Source organism: Colobus angolensis, unplaced genomic scaffold (genome assembly GCF_000951035.1).
Source record: "Colobus angolensis palliatus isolate OR3802 unplaced genomic scaffold, Cang.pa_1.0 Scaffold20, whole genome shotgun sequence".
Taxonomy (NCBI): domain Eukaryota; kingdom Metazoa; phylum Chordata; class Mammalia; order Primates; family Cercopithecidae; genus Colobus; species Colobus angolensis.
This window is the reverse complement of record NW_012115155.1, coordinates 1,367,301-1,381,828: the sequence shown is the minus strand read 5'-3', so window position 1 is coordinate 1,381,828 and position 14,528 is coordinate 1,367,301. Positions and strand designations below refer to the sequence as shown.

The 14,528-nt window shown below is 52.4% G+C and overlaps 1 protein-coding gene across 1 annotated transcript in view; it reads right to left on the bottom strand.

Annotated features, from left to right (window-relative positions):
• Nucleotides 1-8,078, bottom strand: part of STEAP3 (STEAP family member 3, metalloreductase) — a 37,018-nt gene extending 28,940 nt beyond the window's left edge. The window contains exon 1 of the mRNA XM_011941611.1: nucleotides 7,659-8,078. Within this exon, the coding sequence (XP_011797001.1) occupies nucleotides 7,659-7,680 (22 nt within the window). The 5' untranslated portion in view covers nucleotides 7,681-8,078. The remainder of the gene's footprint in view (nucleotides 1-7,658) is intronic.
• Nucleotides 8,079-14,528: the final 6,450 nt, after the last annotated feature.

The window sequence follows — 14,528 nt, the reverse complement described above, 5'->3', positions numbered from 1 at the left end:
GGATTACAGGCTTGAGCCACCGCGCCCGGCCAAGGGGACCTATTTCTAAATATCTGAAGAACTCTTACACCCCGGTATTAAAAAGAACCTATGTAAAGTGGGCAAAAGACTGGAAAAGACACTTCTCCAAAAAAGATATACAAATGCACATGAAAAGAAAAGATGTTCAGCATCATTAGCCCTCAGGGAAATGCAAATGAAAACCACAATGAGATACCACTTCACACCCACTAGGATGGCTACAATGAGAGATTTTTTTAAAAGACAGGGGGGATGTGGAGAAATCAGAACCCTCCTACACTGCTGCTGGCATTGTGAGATGGTGCAGCCGCCGTGGACGAACAGCCTGGGAGTTGTTCAAAACGTTAAACAGAGTTTCTGTATGACCCAGCAACTCTACTACTCTACATATCCAAGAGAAGGAAAAACGTATATCCACACAAAAAACATTTTCACCCATTATTCATAATACCCAAAAAGAGGAAACAGTTCAAACGTCCATCAACTGAGGAATGGTTAAACAAAATGTGGCCTATCCATCCAGTGGAATAATACTCAGCCATAAAGAAAAACTAAGTCCCCTTCCATGCTCCAACAGGGATGAACCTTGAAAGCATTACTCTAAGTGAAAGAAGCCAGTTACAGAAGGCCAGACATTACATAATTTCATTTATATAAATGTCTAGAATAAGCAAGTCAATAGAGACAGAAAGTAGATGAGTGGTTGTCAGAATGGGGAATCTGGAGAAAATGGGGCGTGACCGCTCACGGGTACACAGTTTCTTTTTGGGGTGATGGCAGTATTCCACAGTTGATTATAGTGATGATTACACAACTCTGAATACACTAAAAACCATTGAATTGCATACTTTGAATGGGCGAGTTTCATGGTAATGTGAGGTATAGCTCAATAAAGTTATTTAAAAAGTTGTTACTTAAAAAAGGAAACGGAGATACGGCAGACTGCTACTAGTGTGTGTAAACCAAGAGTAAACATGTTTTGGATGAGAGCTCAAGCACGCTCCGTGAGCCTAAATCATTGGATGGATGTTGTAACACCAATGTTGGTGGCTGCTGTGGTTTGGAGGTTTGTCGCCCCAAAACCTCATGTTGAAATCTGATCTCCAATACTGGAAGTGCACCTAATAAAAGGTGTTTGGGTCATGGGGGTGGATTCCCTCCCTGGCTTTGGGGTGGGCAGAGGGGCAAGTAAGTTCCCTGTTAGTTCTCACTGTATTCGTTTCCTCGAAAGCAGCTTGTTAAAAAGAGCCTGACACCTCCCTCCCCTCTCTCTCTCTTGCTTCCTCTGTCCCCAGGTGACCTCTGCACACATGGTGCAGATGAGGAAATGGGGCTCAGGAAGGTGAAGTGACTTGCCCAGGCCACCAGCTAGCAAGTGGTCAGGTGGGATACGAATCCACCCCTCTGCTGGGCCCTTACTGGCTGACCTTGCAGTTTACTAAGGTGACTGATCCGGAATAAATCCAGAGCATTCAAATGTTTGCCTTTCTTTGGCCTCCACCATGAGTGGAAGCAGCCTGAGGCCCTCCCCAGATGCAGATGCCTCATCTTGAACTTTCCAGCCATCAGAGTCATGGACTAAAAAAGCCTTTTCTCTTTACAAATTCCCCAGCCTCAGGTATTCCTTTATAGCAACACAGAGACCACACTAACACAGTGACTCTGCAACCTTCTGAAGTTATTTCCTGTTTGTTTTCCACATAATTGAGGTTCCTAAGCCCCATGACCTCTGGACAAGTGAGGCTTATATAATCAGTACCATTACCTGTTGTTGTAAAAATGGTGCCTTGGGCTAAACTGTCCTCTTGGCCTTTGCTCACACAGCTACTTCTCTGCCGTCCATGCAAGCAGAGAGCCATTCCAGGGCCCAGGGGATGATGTGTGTGTGCCAAGTGCCAGGGTCTGAGGTCTACCCCACCAGCTCCTGGGTCAGCGAACAGGGCAGATGTGTTCCAGGGGGTGTGGGGGAGGCGCCATCTGCTCCTCACCCACATGGCTGAGGGTTTATAGAAGGATATGCAGGTGGAAACATGCACACAGCTGCAAATCTTCTAGGTGGGGCATTAGGTCCCTCTTACTCCTAAAGTCATCCCTTCCTTAACCAGGCAGAGGGTCATTTCAGCCCCTGGGACTCTAAATCACACAACTGAAGCCACAATTTGTCACTGAGAGCCTCCCTAGCCAGGCCACGCCACTCCCCACAATGCAGTCAATGGAACATGGGTCCCACCATGCAGCCAACAGGACATGGGCTCAGGAAAACGTTAGAACACTCTGGATTTATTCCAGATCAGTCACCTTAGTAAACTGCAAGGTCAGCCAGCAAGGGCCCAGCAGAGGGATGGATTTTCATATCCCACCCGATCACTTGCTAGCTGGTGGCCCAGCCAAGTCACTTCACCTTCCTGAGCCCCATTTCCTCATCTGCACTATGGGGTGATGTTCCTCACTTTAATGAGGTGTAGGAAGGATTATATGAGACAAATAAAGTGCTATGCTCTGGGCCTTTTAATTTGCTCATTTTTTATTTTATTCCTCTCTAGGATATTTTGTAAATCTTCTTGTCTGGGTAACGCAGAAATAGATGCACCCAAATCAATACACGGTGTTCTCTGCCTAATGGAAAAATTTACTTTAAAATTTTCTAAAAATGTGCTCTAAGATAATGGCCTGGAGAGACATACCCATTTCTCTCCAAGACAATTGGAGGAAAAGACCTGCTGCTATTTGGGACTCGGGAGTGGGAAGAAGGTGGGGGAAGTGCAGGGCAGGAGATCTGGGGTGGAAGGAAGAGTGGGAGGGCCCTGCTGCTCAGGGCTACAGCCCTGGTGGTTGGGATCTGGGGCACTGGGCTCCCTGAGCCCTCTAGGGGATGCTGGTCCTAACATCTGGCTCCCTGCCAGGGACAGTCATGCCACTGGGGTCTCCAGGCCACTTACCCTTGCAAGGATCAAGCCCACACCAACTGCTCCTCTGCCTCCATGGCCCTCCAGAGCAATCCATCTTACTGGACAGTGCTGTTTTCTTTCCTGTCTATCTTCTCCCCAACTCCAAGCTCCTCAAGGTGAGAACTAAGTAAAATTCACTTTTGCAAACCCCGGCACTTAGGGCACATCAGGTCAAACCTGAGCTGCATCCGGGTCACCTGGAGGACTGATGAAAACATATTGCTGGGCTCCACATCCAGAATTGCTGGTGCTGCTGGGGTGGGCACCACACTTTGAAAAACACTGCGTAGGTGCTCAGGAAAGGGCTGTGGAAGGGGTGAATGAACTAACCACTCACTTGCATGCAAGAGCAACTCAGTTTTAACTTTTTTTTTTCCTGGGTCTTTACAGTTGGCCCAGCTCCCAGCCCACTTGGTCCAGAAAGTCCTCCCTGCTCACAGGGACTTCGAGTATTCATGCTCTCTCTGAGCTCCTCTAGGTCTTGAGGGTCACATGCATATGCCCTGTCCCTACACACCCCTTGGCTGCCCAGAGCTGGGTCTCTCAGGTGAGAAGAAGGTGATCAGCGTCATCGTGGCATTGTTAGCTGAGTCAATGAAACCAATCCCATGGGGACCACTCCCTGGCTACCTGTGGGTCATCAGGCCCACTGCAGGCTGGGGAGAGGAGCAGTTCTAGGGGACCATAAAGATCTTGGGAATCCGGGAGCCCCCTAACATTTTGACTGGGAGGATATTCCCAAAGGACAGAGTTTCCTGGCTGACCAACAGTCCAAGTTGCCTGCGTGCCAACCAGGAATCTCTCACTACCGTGCTTTGACAGCCCAGCCTGGGAGAACTGCTCACTGGGACAGTTCATTACTATCCACTGCCAGTGTAGGGGAACGATGATGGTCAGTGCTGGTTGGGAAGGGGAAGAGGAAAGCCCAACCGTCAGCACCAAGGCCAGGGGCTTGAAGCAGCAGAGGGGGTGGGGCATGCTCAAGCACCACGGTCCCTATGCTGTACAACTGTAGGAGGTGCTAGTTACATAGTAATCGCTGTGGAGAGCGCCCTCTGCACAGCCTGTGCAGTTTTATGCAATGGTCCGTCCTGCCAAACCTCTGAGAAGTTCTCTTATTCATTATTCCCAGAGTACCTGCTGTGTACCCAGCATGGAGCAAGGTGCCAGGGCCATGCAGGTAGCCAAAGATGACCTGCTCTCTTAAAGCTCTTGGGAAAAAGGCCAGCTACACAATGCAGGAAGGAGCAAAGTGCTGGAATGAAGGGACGACTGGGCGCTATGGAGCCAGGGAGGAGGGCTTTACTTTGCCCAGGGAGGCCAGGGAGCTGGATTGTGGGGGCAGCCAGCCCCCGATGGGCCAGTTAATCCAGCCAGGTTGGAGGCCATCAGGCAGTGGCAGCTGAATCTGCAGCCTCAGCGTCTGGAGCTGGGTGTTTCTTGCTTTCCAGGGAGACCTGGAGCTGCACAAACCCTGGGACTGGTGGGTCTTGTGGGCTGTGGCTGCCCCCACCCCTCCCCTTGTTATGGCATAGGATTTACTGAATCAGGGATGGGCCTCAGCCCTGCTCCTGGGCAGGGCAAGCCATGGGAGTAAGGAAAGAGCAGAGTTAGCCAAGACACGCGGGGGCAGCTCAGGGTGTCTGCCACGGAGCTCGGCCTGTCTCACATCACCTGATTTTTGGGCTTAGGGATGTGTGCCTTCTCCTGGTTTGTCCAGCTGCTGCATTGCCTTTTTCTGGAAGCCTCTGAGGGGCCCTCCCCTGCCCCTCAGTGGCCTCTTACTTTGGATTCCCAGGGATACTGGAAGTCGGCCTCCACCCTCTAACTGCTCTGCATGGGGAGAGTCATGCAGCCACTTCTCAACCACCTGCCATGGGCCAGCTCCAACTTTTGCAAGAGCCCTGACTTTTGCAACAGCTTTGATGTTTGCCAGAGTCCCAAGAGCTCAAAAGGCTGGTCCAGGCAGCCTGGGGAGCAGCTCCTGGGACAGGAAGGACTTCACGCTCTGGAACTAACTCTGCACTTTTCGTCACATTACCATTGGCTGCACACCCTGGTTCTCTTGTCTGTCACCTCATTGGATGGGGGCCAATAAAAAACTCATTTATGTGTCTCTAGCACCTACTGGGGCCTGGCACACAGTAAGTGCTCAATACATTTCTGTGGTTTGAATGATTTAGGACTAGATTCTGAGGGGAGTATTTGTGAGTCATAGCTGTTCTCCCCAGAACCTAGCTGGGGCTCTCTCATGCTCAGTGGTGATGAAATAATAATACTATGAGTTTCTAATCCCTTCTGCAGCTTGCCCTTCTGCAGCTTGGTGACATCGTTAGACCTAGTCAAGCATTTCGCTATTTGATAAACTTAGTAACACTGAGGACTTATGCACAGATGAATTTAAACACTGGAAATAAATATTAGCAAAGAGACTGCTGCAACTCTGGTCAGAGTGAAAATCAAACACCAGATCTAAGGTGCCTTGAGGTGCAGCCTGGTATGGGGGTACTCATGGAAGGAGCCTTCAGGAATGCTGAGTCAATGGCTTCAGGGTTTTTGGAGGCTTCTGGGCCAGGGCATAGCAACCATTTGGAGGGGTCTGCCCAGTCTCCATTAGGTGGGGGTGTCAGGGCAGGTGAGGCCCAGCTGCTGCCATTGGTAGATGTGCTGTCTCCTTGGCCCTTCCAAACCTGTGTCTGCCTGGTCTGTGCCTCTGGCCACTTCCCACCCAGAGCTCTTGCTTTCTTTCTGCTTAGGTTATAGGCTTAATCTTTTTCCCTGGGAAGTGCCTTTCCCCCAACTAGCTACATTCAACAGGAAGGCCCAATGCCTCTACAAGGCAGAATTAAGTTCCCCACCTCTTGGCTCTGCGGTACAGGTAACAGGATGCAACTAACATACGGTGGTATGTACTTTCCTTTAGAGGTCCCAGGGGTAGGTGGTGGGGGGGCCCTACTCCCCATCATCTCGATCACCCCTCCCCACATGCTAATGTTAGTATTAAAACTAACACCCTTGGATATGAAAAATCTACATCTCCCAGTCAGGTGAAGTGAATAACAGCTTCTGCAAAGTCTTTCCCATTTTATGGATCTGAGATTTGCAATGTAAGTCAAAACCAGGGCACATTTTATGCAAATAAGAAGTTTTCAGGGAAGTTCCCCACCCTGTGACTGCCCCATGTAGCAACTCCGGGCCTCCCCTATAGCGTGAATTCCATCTTCCCCAACAGAGAGGAGCTGGCCAGGCACATCCCAGCACCTAACAAATGCTGGCATGGACACAGCTGCAGTAACCAGGAGTCAAAGGCAGAGAAGTGCCAGCGAGGCGAAGTCGGGGATCGCACCTGAGGATGTGCGCACAAAGTTTGACCTGTGGAAGGCTGTCATTCCTTCTACTTTGCAGAAGAGAAAACTGAGGCCCGGACAGGTTAAAGGACCTCCTCCGGGCCCCAAGTTGGCTCTTGCCTGCCCTAGTTCCACTGTGCCCTGGGCCCGTCCAGTCCCTGCATTCGAGCTGCCTCTGGGGTGGCCAGGGCCTGCGGCTCATTGCTCGGGACTTGAGTAACATTTGGTCATTTGGTCAGCACCAGGCTTTGGTGTCTTCTGCTTTCTTCCTCTTCGGTTTTCTGTCTCCTCAATGAGCTGCTCCAACTCACACTTTCCAGCCTCTCATTCTCAGGCTGTTTCTGCAAATCCAGAGCTGCCCACTATCCCCAAACCCCCAGGCTTGGTTCTCACTGGGCCTGGGGTCCAGGAGGCCCCACCTGATCCTAGGCGCCTCTTGCTATCCCACCCCTAGCCTCCCACAGCTGACCTGAGGGGAGAGAGGATGGAGGATGCCAGTCTCAAATCATGGTTTAAAAGCTTGGTTATGGCCATACACATCTAATGGGTATATTTCTATTTTCTCTGTAGGCATTTTCCCTTTCTGATGGACTCGTACAAACATTTTACTGTTATATTTCTTGTAATACTGCCTGGAATCGTTATTTAGACATCATTAAAAAATTATTATATTTTTAAAAGGAAGGCTGAGAAGTTCCTACAGAAGAGAATACAGAAAGCTCAAGCACACTCGAGCCAGTCCCCACAGAAATACGCATGCGCGCAAGTTAGGTCTGATGGAAAAGAGTTGACCATCACACCACTTTGCAAAATAAAAGTGAATGAATAATTTAGAGAGCTTTTTACAAACATCTAGATTTTCGAATCATTCTAGAAAAATCCGGTTCAATTACTTGCAGCAGCAGTTCCGTGCTAAACCGATGCAGAAATGGTTACCAATAAGAAAAATTTACAATTCCCAGTGGGCCTGCATTCCACAGAAATGCATCATAAACATTAACATCCTTAAACACACACACACGCACACACACACACACACACACACAACTGTGTGATAAATCCTTGAACCTTTGACTTTTAAAAGCCTCCTGACTTAATAACTTGGACTCCCTTTCCTCAAAAGGGGGCCATGAAAATGTGCAGATGACACATATTTCCCATTTTATACTGCACTCTTTGCAGCCTGTTCCAAGGCAGTACAGATCTCTGGGAGGTGTCAAGTTCCTCCTGGAGATTCAAGGGGCTCCCTCCAGCTGGCCAGGGGTCAGGGGGTTGGGGAGCTGGAGGGAGGGGTTTGCACAGGACCCATGCCACCTTGGATGTGCATCATAGCCAGATTTACCAACAGCAGGCTGGTGCGACATCTGGCTGACATGAGGGTCTGAGGGTCTGAGGCTCTCAGGTCACTCGACAGCCTCCTCATGAGGTGAGCCACCTTTCTGGCTCAGTCTCCAACCAGGACAGCCTGGCCTTGGTTCTGACTTTTGGTTTCTCAGGAGACGAGGGACCTGCCAGGGAGACAGCCAGCTGCCTCCTCCAGCCTGCACACCAGCTCTCGGCCGCAGGGACTGGACCGGGAGTGGTGACTGATGCTTGGTTGGAGAGTGCACTGAGAGAGCGCAGCTCTGGCCTGCTGCTTCCTGCTCGGGGAGGAAACCTCACTGGTGATAATTAGTGGCTCAGACTCAAGTCTCTTTGCTACAGGAACTGAGGTGGGACGACCAGTAGAACCCAGGATGCATAAAATGAATAAATGTCATCTAATGTGTGCACACACACACGAGAGAGAGAAAGAAAGGCAGAGAGGCGTTTACTCTTCGGGATACAAAGGCAAGCATAATGGCTGCAGAAAGTGGCAGTTTATCAATTTCTGTGGGGGAAATTTATTGCAGTCACCATGGTTGGCACTGGCTTAGTGATAATGCTCTCAGCATTTGGTGCCCACAAAGGCTTCACTGTCATCTTTACTTGCTTGTCAGTGCTCACAGCGGAGAGAAAGACAGACAGACAGACAGACCCACAAAGAGATGACAGCGCGTGTCTCTAGGGCAAAGCATGGACGGGGGCTGAAGAAGACACAGGCATGCTTCTGCTGCCTGGGGATGGCTTTTCAGTGGACCTTGGAGGCCGCATCGGCAGCCCAAAGGAGGCTGGAGGTTTGGAAGCTTTTGTGTTGTTGAAGTGAATTATGTGCAAGTCCATTCTTAGGGATAAGTGTACTCTATTGTCTTCAACTTGTTTGGAACCCAGCCATCTTGGAATAGGGCACCTCTAAGTATCCCTGGCATCTTTATCTCAAGCCCGTGTGCAGAACCTGTTTATCAGATCCCTGAGCATCTGATAAACAGGTTCTGGGCAGGTTTCCTCTATCATCACCAAACACCAAGCCAAGGCCTCACTGTTCTCTGTGGCCCCCTGGGTCTCTTCTCTCCTACTGGAGTGAAAGCTCCTGTGCGCAGGGCTAGATTGCTGAATCTCCGCGGAGTCCAGCACAGGCCGGTAGGCAGGGACTGACTTCCACTACCCCTCCTTCCAGTCCCTGCCCACTCCACCCCCCACCACAGCCAATGGCATTCCTTCCATCTCAAATCTTAATATCCTCCTGGCCCATCCCAATCCCCCTTCCTTGAAGAGCCAGCCCAAGGCCTTGGGCACCTAAGGCACCTGCCATCGCCCCCAACCCCCACCCCTGACGATCTCTCCCTGCTTTGAATTCAGAGAGGCAGCTGTGTTAGTTGGTGGACCTAGCTGGACAGAGCTGTGTGTGAATTCCGGTCCAGCCCTGTGCTAGCTGTGTGACCTTGGGCAGGTTGCGTTCCCTCTCTGTCCTGACGATTAGTAAGTAATCAGTGAATGTAAAACCGCTACACGTCTTCCTCAGGACTGCTCTTGTGTGCACCTTTCCTTGCTCTGCTGTGGCCACTCACTGCACATGGCCCCTCTGCCACTCTGGAGGCTCTATGGTCAGCTGAGGGAGGGACCTATGTGCCCTCCACCCCTGCACATCCTCACAGTCCCTCACATCATGCTCTGCTTAGGTGAAGCCGGTGGATACCTGTTAAGCCAGCGGGTCTCAGGCAGTGCTTTCAAATGTTCGTGAACACCAGAATCGCCCGGGAAGTTGAAGTGGGTGGGTTTCTGGGCAGCCCCAGGCCCAGAGTCTCTAGTTCAGTGTGTTGGTGTGGGGTAGACAGGACGCTATTTTCCTATCAAAGCTGCCGGCGGGGGGGGGTCTCCAGATCTCTTTGGAGAAGCTGCACTGTGAGGAAACCGCACCTGAGGAAAGCAAACCTTTCTGTTGCTTTTGAGAGTAGGGGAGCTGGAGAGTACACGTTCCTGGAGGGCTCCAGGTCAGCTGTGACAGCTGCCCCCTGGGGTTCCCACTGAGACCTTGGCTCTACCCCGAGCTCCCTCAACCTTGGGACTTCCCCTCCTCTCAGCACCCCCCACGCAGCCACGCCAGATGTTAAAGGTCACGGGAGGGCAAGCAGCAGCCTCACTGGAACTCACACCAGCCCGGGTGACACAAGCTTTCCAACCTCCAGCCTTCAGATCTGGGAACACCAGGAGGGCAGGGCTTTCCCAGATGCCCGCCCCTCCATCTACCCATCACCCTGATTTCTGGCTGCTGGGCCCAGCACTGTCTTGCTTCCTTCCCTTCCAGTTCCAGGTACCACCTTCTTTCTGGCCAGTCCAGAGACATCTCCAAGGGCCAGAGGGTCATCTCCAGAGGGCCTGGCGTCACTTCCCACAGCTCCTCTGGCCTTACACCCAGGTTGGGGCGATTTGACGGCCGATGGTGGGTCCTCTCAAACTCCACTGCATTCAGTGTGCTACTGACCCTCGGGCAGGCCTGGATGGTCACCCAGAAAGCCCCCTTGGATGCCAGCAAGCCCACTGTGGCAATACGTGCAGGCCAGACCTCACCCGGAGGGCCCAGCTCACAGCCACTGTATCCTCTAGCTGTGCACCCAGAGTTCACCTTCAGAGAGACGCTCGCCCTGACTGGGGGTATACTGTTACCCTCTCAAGCCCACTGGGAAAATCAGGCACCACTCCCCACAGCCTGCTGGCCACCCCCCCAGCTGGATGCTTATAGAAATGGGAAGCAGCCGGGCATGGTGGCTCACACCTGCAATCCCAGCACTTTGGGAGGCCGAGGCAGGTAGATCACCTGAGGTCAGGAGTTCAAAACCAGCCTGGCCAACCTGGCAAAACCCCGTCTCTACTAATAATACAAAAATTAGCCGGGTGTGGTGGAGCACACCTGTAATCCCAGCTGCTCGGGAGGCTGAGGCAGGAGAATTGCTTGAAATCAGGAGGCAGAGTTTGCAGTGAGCCGAGATGACACCACTGTACTCCAGCCTGGGCAACAGAGTGAGAGTCTGTCTCAAAAAAAAAAAAAAAATAATAATAATAAATAAATAAATAAATAAAAGAAGTGGGAAGCTTGTTCACTCGCAGACCCCAGCATGCCAGGTTTGGGGGCCCTGCTGTCTACACATGAACCGAGACAGCTGACACCACCAAATAAAGCTTAGTGGGCCCATTCACCAACCCCAAATCTCTTTACATGTACCGAAGTCGGCTTTATAATCTTGGGGCAGTATTTTTTTTTACACCTTTAAAAAGAAGGCTTACACAGGCGATGTTTGCTGAACTCCCACCTGGCTCTCATTAAGCAGAAGGCGGAGATGGAGGAAGTCACTGTCTGATTGAGGAACAATCGGTGCTCACCTGTTGCCTGCGCTGCCCGGTAACCGTGGGCATGCAGAAGACAGACTGACTGGGAGGAGTTGAATATTGAACAATTCTCCAGTGACAGCGTTCTTACCGCACTAAAGCAACCAACGCCTGGCCCATTCGGAGGAGTGCTCATGAGGCCAGGCCACACCTGAAGAGGAACACACTCTGCCCTTGGGTTGAAATGACAACGCAAGAGTTTCTTAGCCACGAGCAGTCGCCCTCACAGTGGTTGATCCCTCCGGCTCAGTGGGTGAGGGGAGGGGGTGTCTCTGGTTTTGCATCCTGGCTCATTCACATGAGCGATAGGTCCTGGGCCTCACCGCCACGTGTCTCCTCACTCAGATTCACACGTACGCAGAGGGCATGTGTGTTTGTGGGGTGATTAATGACCACACTCATCCTGCCAGCAGTAGGACTCAGCTGGTCTTAGAGTGCCTGGCTCAAAGTTAGTGCTCAGTAGGTGTTTGTTGAATGAATAACCAATGAGGCAGAATTTGGACAGGAGAATGTGGCGGTTAGTTAGTGGCTAGGAGTCTCAGGATAGGGGTGGAAAAAAAGAAGTTGGGGTCCATATGTGCTTGGAAAGTCACGTGGTTGGGAGAATAACACTGTCGACCTCCTAAGAGTCTCCAGGTACGAATGAGCTCCTGTAGGTAAAGTGTTTGGCCCGGGAGCCGGCACAGCGGAGGCTGAATGTCAGTGATGAGGACTGGCATTTCAGGCGAGATGGTGGTGGTGTGTGGCATGCCAAGGATGTGATGGTTGGAGCACACAGAGGCCCGGGACCCGTGGGAGGCTGTGTTGGACAGGTGGGTGGACCCAGCTGCAGGAGACTGATGGGAGGAAGCGGGACTTCAGTAGCCCAATGTTTGAAGACCACCTAGTCTCACCCGACCCCTGCCCCTCTCCTCTCCAAGTTCTGTGATCTCCAAAGCCTCTCAAATTGGGATGGGTTGGCAGGGGTGAGGTAGGAGCGGAAAAAGAGGCATACACCCTTCCAACCCCTAGAGGGAGGAAAGGCGCCAACTTGGCCTTAGGTTCTAATAACTACTTAAATGGATAAACATCCTCATTTTAAATCAAGAAGCACCTCCCTGGTCTAGATGCTAGAAAGCAGTTTCATAGTACTCAACCTGCTCAGCTCAGGCCTGCCCAGCTCAGGAAGACCTGGCCACTATGCACCGTGGGTGGACAGGAAAGAGCGGATCCAGCCTCAGCTGAAAGACCAGGAAGCCCGACTCACCGAATGACCTGCTTCCTTCCCCTGCCCCAGCCTGCCTGAACCTCACCCTAGCCCGCTCAGTTGTTCATTTGCAGCAGGCAGCGTAGACTGCAAGTCTGGGAGGCATCAGCTAAGACAGAGCTGGGAACCCTGGGGCTTGGAGCCAAGGCCAGCTCTGCCACAGAGTACGGAACCTGGAGGCCACTCTCTGGGCCTCAGTTACCTTCTTTAGGAAAGTCAGTGGTTTGGTCTAGAAGAGTACTGGGCCTGGAAGGCCCCTCACTGGTTAACGCGCAAACCTGAGGTGAAGAAGGAGGGATCTGATATTTACTGCACTCCTAAAATTCAGCACTTCACACACTTAGTCCCCCAGATAGGCATCCTTGTTTTATGAGGATATCCTGTTTGAAGCCCTTGGCAAGGTTTTGCAGATGAACAGAGGTTCAGAGAGCTGAGGGCTTCATGTCAGGGGGTAAGGAGCTGAGATTTGGACTCATCCATCTGACTCCAAAGCCAGACTCTCCCCCCAGCTCTCAGCCAGCGACCTTTACCCACCCAGCTCTCAGGTGTGCGCCTTTGGACTTCACTCAAGAACTTTCACTTTTTAACTATCTGAAGCCCTGCCCAGCACCCTGGTCTCTGATAAGCCCGAGGAGGGAAGGGCTGTGGGCCAAGGATAGGAGACATGAATGGGAAAGGAATCTACCTGTTTGACATCTCTAGGCTGGAGAGGGCACATGTGTGATCCCAGCTTGACCTGGCCTGGTCCTGGGGACCTCAGCAAACCTGGGGCAGGCTGTTCAACCTCCAGGTGGACAAGTGGCCCAGCCTGAGCTCCCTGCTGGCTCTGAGGCCAGCATTAGACTGTGTCAGTTCCATACCTGCTGCTACATTGCCTGGGTGAGGCCACCTGCTCCATTTAAGCCCCTTCAGGACACTAGTGACACCATCTACCCCACTCCGCCTACTTACCCATCAGACATTGGCTAAGCACCTGCTCCCTGCCAGCCCCTCTGCAGGCCACTGGGGACACAGATAAGTAAGACACAGTCTGGGTCCTCCAGGTGCTCCTAGCTGATTCAGTCAGCTTTGGATGGGACTTGGGGATCTATATTTTTAACAAGCCTTGCAGGTGACTGAGGGGACACACCCAGGTGAGACCCTTTGGTTTTGTGGACCTTCTGGCTCCCAGCACTGTATTCTTGGGGCTACCAGAATCCTCCTGAGGACACAGTCTGTTTCACCCCACTGGTAGGTTCCTCTGGGCTCCAAGTCAGGTAACTCTGGGTTCAAATCCTACTTCTGCAACTTGCTAGCTGTGTATCCTTGCAAAATATGTGGACTCTCTGAGGCTGTTTCCCCATTTTTAACAAGAGATAATGGTGCCTTCCTGTTGTGAGGATTAACTGGGATATTATGCACAAAGCCCTTAGCAAGATGCCTGGCACACATAAATGGGAATATCTGCTGTTAATTATATTATGGCTGCACTCTGATGGACAGAAATACCTCCCTGGGGCTATTTCCAGAAGCCCCCACTTCTGGAGTCCATCTCTGAGGTGGCCCTGGATACCTGGGAGGCCTCTCCATGCCCTCTGCCAGGGCTCCAGCAGGACTTTCCTGCTTCTCCCCACGGATCCGGCTTTCTATGTCCCCAAACGGCGTATTATCTGGGCACACCCTCCCCTTCATTTACCCAGAGTGACCAAAGTTCCAACCACACCTCTCCGGGCAGCCTGTCCCCAAATTTCGGGGAAGTGGGCAGGAGGGGGAACTTTGCCGGGCAGGAAGGGGAACTTTGCCAGGCAAGAGCTCTGCGGGCAGAGGCGGGCACTGGTCAGACCAGCCTCCTCCTGGGGACCAAGGTCGGGCGCCCCTGCCCAGCCCCTGCCCCTGCCCTGCCCGGCTGGAAGGGACTGGGAGGTCTGGCGAGGAAGAGCCTGGAAGATCCCGCCCACAGCTACCGGCCCTCCTTTGGGACCCCTGGCCAGAGCCCCAGCTGTGGGGCACACGGAACCTGTGGACTCAGCCGAGGTCACCTGGAGGGGCGCCCACATCTGCGCCCGGGGCTCCGGAGCCTGCTCCCCGCCACTGTCGCCGCCGGCCCTGCCCAACTCGCATGGCGCAAGCGGCTTCTGCGCCTAGGGAAGGAAGGCGCGCGGGGTGGGGGCCCCGAACCCGGTTTCTCTGCCGCCGGGCGCACGTGGCTCGGTCCCAGGGGAGAGGGGTCGCCTCCAGACGTGT